Source organism: Opisthorchis viverrini, assembly GCF_000715545.1.
Source record: "Opisthorchis viverrini unplaced genomic scaffold opera_v5_3, whole genome shotgun sequence".
Lineage (NCBI taxonomy): Eukaryota > Metazoa > Platyhelminthes > Trematoda > Opisthorchiida > Opisthorchiidae > Opisthorchis > Opisthorchis viverrini.
In genome coordinates this window covers 407,202-417,107 of record NW_008751659.1, presented here as the reverse complement: position 1 = coordinate 417,107, position 9,906 = coordinate 407,202, and the positions used below count along the sequence as shown (strand labels likewise).

General features: G+C 44.7%; 1 protein-coding gene across 1 annotated transcript in view; it reads left to right on the top strand.

Annotated features, from left to right (window-relative positions):
• T265_00289 (hypothetical protein) overlaps nucleotides 1-9,466 on the top strand; it is a gene marked incomplete at both ends in the record, with an annotated part of 22,298 nt that extends 12,832 nt beyond the window's left edge. Inside the window, 8 exons of the mRNA XM_009164034.1 lie at nucleotides 2,265-2,545; nucleotides 2,582-2,978; nucleotides 3,026-3,273; nucleotides 3,312-3,456; nucleotides 3,502-3,646; nucleotides 5,697-5,914; nucleotides 6,584-6,831; nucleotides 8,323-9,466. Coding sequence (XP_009162298.1) covers nucleotides 2,265-2,545; nucleotides 2,582-2,978; nucleotides 3,026-3,273; nucleotides 3,312-3,456; nucleotides 3,502-3,646; nucleotides 5,697-5,914; nucleotides 6,584-6,831; nucleotides 8,323-9,466 — 2,826 coding nt within the window. The remainder of the gene's footprint in view (nucleotides 1-2,264; nucleotides 2,546-2,581; nucleotides 2,979-3,025; nucleotides 3,274-3,311; nucleotides 3,457-3,501; nucleotides 3,647-5,696; nucleotides 5,915-6,583; nucleotides 6,832-8,322) is intronic.
• Nucleotides 9,467-9,906: the final 440 nt, after the last annotated feature.

The window sequence follows — 9,906 nt, the reverse complement described above, 5'->3', positions numbered from 1 at the left end:
TATATATATATATATATATATATATATAAACGAACTTTATGGTTGTACGGCGGTGAAGCATCAGTGCCAACACTGGTGTTGCTGTCTTTGATGATGATGATCCCTGTTGACAGGTTTTACCGCCGTATGTAAGGTTAATTGTTCCTGTTGATTGAGCTATGAGGATCAACTTGAAATGCCAACATTGCAGCCTGTCCCTGACCGTGCCAGGTAAAATGGCTGCCTAAATATGACATCGTAATTTTGAACTGTGAAGCCTGTTCCAAATTCGATGCATATGAAGTTTGGATTGCTATTGTGAACAGGCTATTGTATGATTGACTGGTAGGATTCAGAATGACTCAAAAAGCCAGACAGAACGCACCCGTGCCTGGAAATACTCATGGGCTTTGGGTGAATGAACTACAATAGCTTACCGGAGCTATTGAATTCAAAGGTGTGAAAACTGCCTCAGACTATGAAAGTTGACCCAGCGGGAGATCGATACTTGTATTATCTATCTCAAAGTGAACAATGGAAGAGATACAACACCTGTATCTAACATGTTTTCCATGTTTTACAGGCTTCCCAAGTAAATAATTACCTATTCACAAACCTGAATGGCAAATTTACTGCATGAAGTTGTCCACCTTGAGCACATTCCACGCTAACTTGCGATATAAGCATAGACGACTTCTAGAATTTTGGTTTTAGAATTACCGCATCAGTCGTTGATCCCTGTTTTTATCTCGATCAGGCACTTACTAACCATAAAGTCCTCGGTTCGAACCCAGTCCTGCGTCTCGACCGCCCCTGTCCAGGCTTGAACATTCTGACAATATCTCAGACCTCACCCCTCTTTCGGGAGGCATGACAACTAGCTTCCGAAAAGGTTACAACCGGATGGCTTTCAGATGCTAATTTTACATTCCCAATGAAAGTTTCCTTACTGCTTTCCTGGATATGGACATAATATTTCGTGTCGTTTTTTTTCAAGCAGAAGAAAGAGCCCTTTAAAACCGGATTACATCCGATATAAAGATATGGGGCTCATGAAACAATTGATATTGCTCTCTTCAAATCGGTTTATTCTGCAGTGAGCAGGACGTTTATGTGGTTTCACGTTTACTGAAAGGAAGTAATAAGAAGCTTGGTGGGTAGGTCCTACAGCTGCTACTGGACTCTGCTCAAATCTGTTACACTTTTTTCGCGAGGTCTGATCAGGTAAGGTGGTGCATCTCTGTCGAGTTGCTATAATGAGTTTGGAAAAATCGTACGGAAAACAAGGGTAGGCGACAGGGAAAATAACTCGTACAGATGATATGGAAATTTGGTTGACAATACTATGGCGATTTTCTCTATCCCCATGAAAGCAAGAGAAGTGCTCGGTTCCGTCTCCACTTTTGGATTTGAATATCAAAAGAATAAACTGATCGCGCGGATAGATTCGGTGCAAAAAGGATCGTATGAAACGAACCCCATCTAGTGGAAGAATGAATCTTTCCTAGGGTGATAGATCACATGAAGGGTGTCGGATGACATCTTTCTGGAACCGCCACATTTCTTTCAGTTTGCCACATTCAATTAGTGAATGAATGAGTGAATTATGTAGTGTACTTATATTCCTCACGTCACCTCTAATATTTTCCTCTCCCACTTTAATTACTCTGGCAGGTGTACACTAAAATGGAAACACCAGGCCCGAGTTTTACTTTTACCGTTTCTGGTGCATATCCCCTTCTTATCAGTCTTTGAGGGCTTTGCATCGTATCCCAGATGAGTTCGTTTCAGGAAACACTTCTCGACTTATATCCACTATGATACCGGGGTTTTGTAGAAGCAAGAGTGCAATACTATGTAGACAATCGGCCTAATGTGGTTTAACCACATTCATTATTCTTGTACACATCCTAGCACTCTTCAAGGTGCTGCAGTCGAAGAAAATTGCTCCTAACGTTGTACTTTTTCACCTGTGATTTTTTAAATTGCAGGAATCGACAGCCCACATGATGTTTCTGCCATATTATCCCACGCGGTTGATAGCCAGCGATTTGTAACTGCATTTCCTAACGGAATGGCATATACCACTGGTTACCGAAGTGGATGAACAATGTGTTCCAAATTAAGGACTTCAAGTAGCTTGCTAATGACTCTTAAGTTGATGCGGAAAGCGCAAGCGATGTGAAATACTTTTGTCCTTTTTCTGTTTAGTTTTCTCACGCTCGCTTTGTTCGATTAGTCTGCTCCAAAAAATATACGAATTACATTTTCTGTACCTCACCTAGTTCGGTTACTTGAGCATTGGAGAAAGCACACAGCAGCTAACCGATGGGTCCTACTTTTACGCCAACAACCCTCAAGTCCTGAAGAATTTTGCCACTATTCCTAATGGGGCACCAAAACGCACTGGTGCCCGTCTGGGACGTTTTGCAGCCACCGACAACAGCGTTACTCCACTTGATGGGTTTTCGCTGGTCAGTCAATGGGGAATCGCAAACAAACTGGATAATGTGGGCCTATTCGGTCCTCCTCCACTTATCCCTGAGAATGGGCAGCCAAAACAAGGGTAGGTTTTTTGTTGTACACTATTCTTTGGTTTGAGGAATTTCAATTCACGACCTTATAGGAAGTCTTACAACAACCAGTCAACATGGCTTCAACAACCATCCAAAAAGCTGGAACAGGAGTTGTTTGGACAGCCGAAACGGGGCTTGAACTTTCAATTATATGACAGCATACCAGTCACCCAATCCGGACCTAATTGGTCTCCTGTGAAACCTATAACTTCGTTCAAGGATGTTGAGTTACATCAAACTATAAAAGAAAATATTGAGCGTGCTCAGTACATTCATCCAACACCTGTGCAAAAATATGCTTTGCCAATAATCGCTGCAAAAAGAGATCTTATGGCCTGTGCGCAAACGGGATCTGGGAAGACGGCTGCCTTTCTACTTCCCATCCTCAATCAACTTTTTCAAGAAGAAAAGACGGAACCAGCTGTAAGTTATCTTGCACCCGTTCGTGTTTATGTCCATCAATATTCTAGGTCGTTAACGGCGGAGCTTGTCCTGTGGCTCTTGTTTTGGCACCAACCAGAGAGCTTTCTTGTCAGATATTCGACGAAGCTCGGAAGTTCGCTTACCAGTCTGACGTTCGTCCTTGTGTTGTCTATGGTGGGGCATCTATTTTTCTGCAAGTTCGTGAACTTCAACATGGCTGTGATCTTCTTGTGGCCACACCCGGTCGCTTGGTGGACATGATAAGTCGCGGAAACGTTAGTTTGGATCATGTCAAGTATGAGTGTGTATGTTTTGGTCACCAACCACTGCCAGGTATCTAGTTTTAGATGAAGCCGATCGTATGCTAGACATGGGATTTGAGCCACAAATTCGTCGCATAGTGGAGTTGCATCGCATGCCTCCTGCCGGACAGCGACAAACCTTGATGTTCTCCGCAACCTTTCCAAAGGAGATTCAGGTAGGGCTTTGCTTATCTTACACTGTTTCGTTCTTTTGGTGATAGACACTCGCCCGGGATTTCCTACACTCTTACATATTTCTCGCTGTTGGCCGCGTGGGTAGTACAAATGAGAACATAACTCAGGAAGTATGGAACGTGGCCGACAAGGATAAACCGGAGCTTCTGGTTCGCCTGCTTCAACAAAAAGGTGAGTTTTGTCTGGAGGTTGACAAATATGGGCAAACTTCCTCAGCTCAAGGTTAAAATTCTTGTGTCTAACTGGGGGAGACGACCGCCAGAACAATCAGGAAAACGTTTTCTAACACTTATGAAACGTGCAATTTTTTGAGTACAACCATTCCCTACCTTGTTTCGTGCAGCCGAGGGAGACAGTTTGTATATTGCAAGTGGGCACCACATGCACTATTCACCTTGTCGAGTAGTAGTGAAAAATATCTACTCGGTTTTACTGTCTTGAAAGAAGGCTCAGTGGTGAGAGCGCGAATTTACTGGCCGGAAGGTTCGTGGTTCGCACTCCTGTCTGGGCTCGGGCAACCTGGCAATATGCCGTCCCTCGCCTCCTTCGGGTGACATGACAGGCACCGAATGGGTGTTACAGCTGAACGACATGCTATCGGGAAAGTCACTGATCTCTTTATGACCACATAGCATCACGTAATCGTTTTTCACTAGTTGATATCATTCTGCGTTTTTGACGCATCTCCACTAATCACCCATCCTCCCCAGATCCCGAAGGTCTGGTGCTTGTTTTCGTTGAGACCAAGCGTGGAGCTGATTTACTTGCCAAGTTTCTGGGTCAGCTCAATTTTCCTGTTACGTCCATCCATGGCGACCGCCCACAAGCTGAACGGGAGAACGCCCTCTCTTCGTTCCGTGATGGACTTACTCCTATCTTAATTGCTACCGCTGTGGCTGCACGAGGTCTCGACATACCCAACGTCAAGGTAACCATCGTCGTTTTTTTACTTGCTTCTGGGGCGCAGCTCATCCACCCTTTACGATGTTGAAATGATAAGGTTCCATTAACAGTTAGGTTACTCTGGTTGGTCTAACAAGTTCATTTTTGTGTGGGCAGTATATTAGTAGCGTACTTCAATGTAAAACGACCAGTGGTCAGCTTACTGGAGCACAATAAAGATGAATTAAGTTCTAATTTATTCAGAAGATAACACGTCGCTATCACGACGTAAAATGGATCCATTTAGTTGATACGATAAAGGAGAAACCAAGTTCGTCATCGTATAGGGAATAAAGCTCAAGGAACGCTGGATGCTTACCATAAATCACGTGATCTAAAAAGGAGATCATGCTGAACAGTTTGGCGGAGAATAATTGTGAATTTCAGCAACATCTTGTTTCCATTCCTTTCGTGTGTGCTGATGTTTGATATTCCAGGTAACGGGAAAGTGACATAATTAACTTCTTTGGGTCAAAAGACAATGATTAGACTTTGTCACAACTTTACTTCGAACCGTAGAGACTGCATTGCTTTTGTTTCCATTTTTAGTTCCGCAGGACAGTTTGATGATAACCCTATATGAGGTGGTAGTCACCCCAGGGTTTGCGTATGCATACCGTCGTCCTTCACTCTGACCAACTTTTCCTCTGTTCAGCATGTTATCAACTTCGACCTGCCGTCGGATATTGAAGAATATGTGCATCGCATTGGACGTACTGGTCGGATGGGGCAACCAGGTTCGGCAACCTCGTTTTTTTCGGATCGCAATCAAAATGTAGTTCGGGATCTGGTTGAATTACTGCGCGAGTCCAAACAGTCCGTTCCTGCTTGGCTGGAGGCACGCCTGTCCTATTCGACTACTGGTGATAATCGTCGATCCAAGGGGAATAACTCTTCCAAACGGTTAGCTTACCCACATTTTATCTCTTTGGTTTATTTCAGTATAACTTATTAAGATTACTGTGACTATTTCCCGTACATATACAGTGTTCAAGTATAGCTTATCTACAAGAAAATTCAAAGTCCTTATCTTCAATGCCCATTCCTCAAAGGCAAACCCTTCTGTGGGACGAACGATTTCTTCTCCACTTTACCCAGTGGCATCTCGGAGAACTCGCGTAGTTTGAACTATGGAACAATTGCTGGATTTAACGCCCAGCATGCTATCGGGAAAGTCACTGATCTCTTTATGACCACATAGCATCACGTAATCGTTTTTCACTAGTTGATATCATTCTGCGTTTTTGACGCATCTCCACTAATCACCCATCCTCCCCAGATCCCGAAGGTCTGGTGCTTGTTTTCGTTGAGACCAAGCGTGGAGCTGATTTACTTGCCAAGTTTCTGGGTCAGCTCAATTTTCCTGTTACGTCCATCCATGGCGACCGCCCACAAGCTGAACGGGAGAACGCCCTCTCTTCGTTCCGTGATGGACTTACTCCTATCTTAATTGCTACCGCTGTGGCTGCACGAGGTCTCGACATACCCAACGTCAAGGTAACCATCGTCGTTTTTTTACTTGCTTCTGGGGCGCAGCTCATCCACCCTTTACGATGTTGAAATGATAAGGTTCCATTAACAGTTAGGTTACTCTGGTTGGTCTAACAAGTTCATTTTTGTGTGGGCAGTATATTAGTAGCGTACTTCAATGTAAAACGACCAGTGGTCAGCTTACTGGAGCACAATAAAGATGAATTAAGTTCTAATTTATTCAGAAGATAACACGTCGCTATCACGACGTAAAATGGATCCATTTAGTTGATACGATAAAGGAGAAACCAAGTTCGTCATCGTATAGGGAATAAAGCTCAAGGAACGCTGGATGCTTACCATAAATCACGTGATCTAAAAAGGAGATCATGCTGAACAGTTTGGCGGAGAATAATTGTGAATTTCAGCAACATCTTGTTTCCATTCCTTTCGTGTGTGCTGATGTTTGATATTCCAGGTAACGGGAAAGTGACATAATTAACTTCTTTGGGTCAAAAGACAATGATTAGACTTTGTCACAACTTTACTTCGAACCGTAGAGACTGCATTGCTTTTGTTTCCATTTTTAGTTCCGCAGGACAGTTTGATGATAACCCTATATGAGGTGGTAGTCACCCCAGGGTTTGCGTATGCATACCGTCGTCCTTCACTCTGACCAACTTTTCCTCTGTTCAGCATGTTATCAACTTCGACCTGCCGTCGGATATTGAAGAATATGTGCATCGCATTGGACGTACTGGTCGGATGGGGCAACCAGGTTCGGCAACCTCGTTTTTTTCGGATCGCAATCAAAATGTAGTTCGGGATCTGGTTGAATTACTGCGCGAGTCCAAACAGTCCGTTCCTGCTTGGCTGGAGGCACGCCTGTCCTATTCGACTACTGGTGATAATCGTCGATCCAAGGGGAATAACTCTTCCAAACGGTTAGCTTACCCACATTTTATCTCTTTGGTTTATTTCAGTATAACTTATTAAGATTACTGTGACTATTTCCCGTACATATACAGTGTTCAAGTATAGCTTATCTACAAGAAAATTCAAAGTCCTTATCTTCAATGCCCATTCCTCAAAGGCAAACCCTTCTGTGGGACGAACGATTTCTTCTCCACTTTACCCAGTGGCATCTCGGAGAACTCGCGTAGTTTGAACTATGGAACAATTGCTGGATTTAACGCCCAGAATAAGCAAGTTGCCAAAGAGAAGATCCGAATGATATCTCAATATGAAGTATCTGTTTGATGAGGTTATTAGACAATAGACTACTTTCACGTCGCACGTGATCTCTTAAATCATCGTCACCGTTCTCATCTAGTGACCAAACATACTCAGGCCAAATGATAAGTTCGGTGACAATAACGAAAGAGCCGTTCAGTGTTTTCGGCCTTCCGGCATCAGTTGACTTCAATTGTAGGATAAAATCTGGAACTTGAGAATTGAGGACTTCATCACTCTCCACGTAATACGTGTAACGTGCATAGGAGCGAAATCACCGCGTTTGTTGCTTGTACCGGTACATTCGACAGTGGTTGCATTCGGAATTTAATATCGGTTGAGTTATTGTTCATGTACCTTCATGTGTCGTGTGCAGCTTACTTTTCGTGCCCGTTTTTTTGAAGATTATGAAGTCTGATGCCCGATACCATTCGCGAACCTCTTAAACGTCGTCACTGGAGATCTGATGTGTGTGGGTTGTAGTGAGCTCTATCGTTTTTCAGCTAGTGACGTGTCTTAACCCTGTCGACTTCAGAGTTTACTAGATAAACTTGTCTGCTGGTGGCTTATTAGTGACCTTTTTACTGGTGTTTCCGCTCAGCTGGCTGTATTGTCTCATCTTATGGATTCCAAGCATCACTTGGTGACTGCCTGATGCCATCGACTTTATCAGTCTGATTGTAACCAGTTCACACTGTCATTTTTCCATTATCACCATACCAAGACAAATTTCGCCATGACTGTTACTCACACCACCACCAAGCTAGCGTACTGCATTCCGCAGGAATGTATGAAAACGTGTTCTTCATAAGCCTGTTGCATTTATTCCTTGCTTCCGGAATGTACGTCGTTTTCGTACTCTCAGTTGTTAGTGAGTGATAGGCGAAATGTATGGAAGATATTTTGTGTATATACACTGCTCAGCTTAGGAGGCTTTATAGTCTTGCTGGTCGTACCTTCGCAGTTCTCATCTCAAAATAGCGTGTCTATCAAAATATGTGTCATTGCTATCTGTCCATGGGCTGCCCGATATTTAGTGGCGGGTTACTGGATGGCCTGTGTACTCGCGATGTAATCTGTTATTTTGCGACTAACGAGTGGATTATGGTTGTGAGTCATCAGCCCAATCACGTTCTCCGCATTTCTCTAGACGTTATCGCTTCGTTTCGCCAGCTAAATCAGTGACTGTATGTTCTTTCCAGGCGGGCCAACTACGCATCGCTAGATTACCGACAACATGGAATCCGTGGGACTAGCTTCGTCAGCACCGTCTCAATGGCGAATAACAATAGCATTCCAAACGGTGGATTTGGCTTGCTGGGTAACTGTTCGGTACCACTGGCTGCTGTTGGCAATGGTCCCAGGTATCCACAAAATACCGGCTACAGTGCTGCATATCATCCTGTCAGTCAGCAACAGCAGCAGCAACAACAACAGTCAGCTCGATTCATGTATCGTAATGGTCCAAACTATTTGGGACGTGGATCTAATTTTGGGAGCCACTTGGAGCAACAACCTCCGCCGATGCCGCAACCACTTCCATTATTTCCACCACAACATAGACCTCAAGTAACTCACCCCACAGCTCTTTTACCAACCGGAGCACCTCCAGCAGCCATGATGCATCAATTTTTGGCAGCTGCAGCAGCAGCTGGTCTCACTCCAGGTCACGGAAATGTTGGTTCTGCGAATGGGCAACCTGGAACAGGGATTTCTGTCTCCACGGGCGGGTACAGCGGCCATATTGCGCATGGTGCCGCTTTCCCCACTGCTACATACCAGGCGTTTCATCCGGCGTCCATATTTTCTGCGTCAAACCCACTCCCGGGTCATCCGGTTTCATCACACGCCAGAGATGGTCCTGCAACTGCTGTGGTTTTCCCTCCTTCCGCTGGAATGTTTCCGACAGTCAATTCTGGTACTCTGGGAGGAACGGCTCCGACTTTCAGTACCACCAACTCTGCCGATCATCAAGCTTTACAGCAACCACATCCCGCTGCGGCTCTAATACCGAACAGTTTCCACTTATCCTATTATGGGCAGCAACCGTTTGGTCCTGGATCCGCTGCACCACAACGTCAGTCGCCCCATCAGCAACAGGCTGCAGTTGCAGCGGCAATGGCAGTCGCAGCAGCCATGTCTAACGGCGCACAACCGACTGCCGCTGGCATAGATCCTTCAGGGGCGATCTCTGTCCAGCCAGTTCATACGGAAAACCCGATACCGGTGGAAGGCACGACAGCTTCCAGCCCTTCTGCCGGTTCTGTCAAAGCTGGGGCTGTGGTTCAACAAGCCTACAGAGGAAACGGTATGGGAGAATGGTGGCCAGCCCCAACTCCCACTTAGCCGTCACTTCATGTTTGTTGTATCGGGTTCTTCGTTCATTTTCCAGATTCATTCAACTTTAGTATTTCTGCTGGTGTAATCACTTCCTTTAACACAGCAGCAGGAGACCTTCAGACCACGGGGATCCCATAGTGTTCTTGCGTCATCCTACACGTTTTTCCTTTATCACAATTACTAGGGCAAGCTTCCCCGTGACACCTGAACTAGTTAGTCTGTTTCCATTACAGTTTTCCTATAACTATTATTTACCCGAATGCTCACTTTATATAACCACATTTGTTGTAACGTTAACGTGGCCTCGCACCACGACTGCTGTTTTACCAACTGACTCTACTGACTACTCGCCACGTTCACATTGTTTTTGGTTCATTCTCGCTGGTATCACTCACGAGCTGTCGTCAATAGCGTTACCATCTCTAGCAGCAACAAACGATTATAAT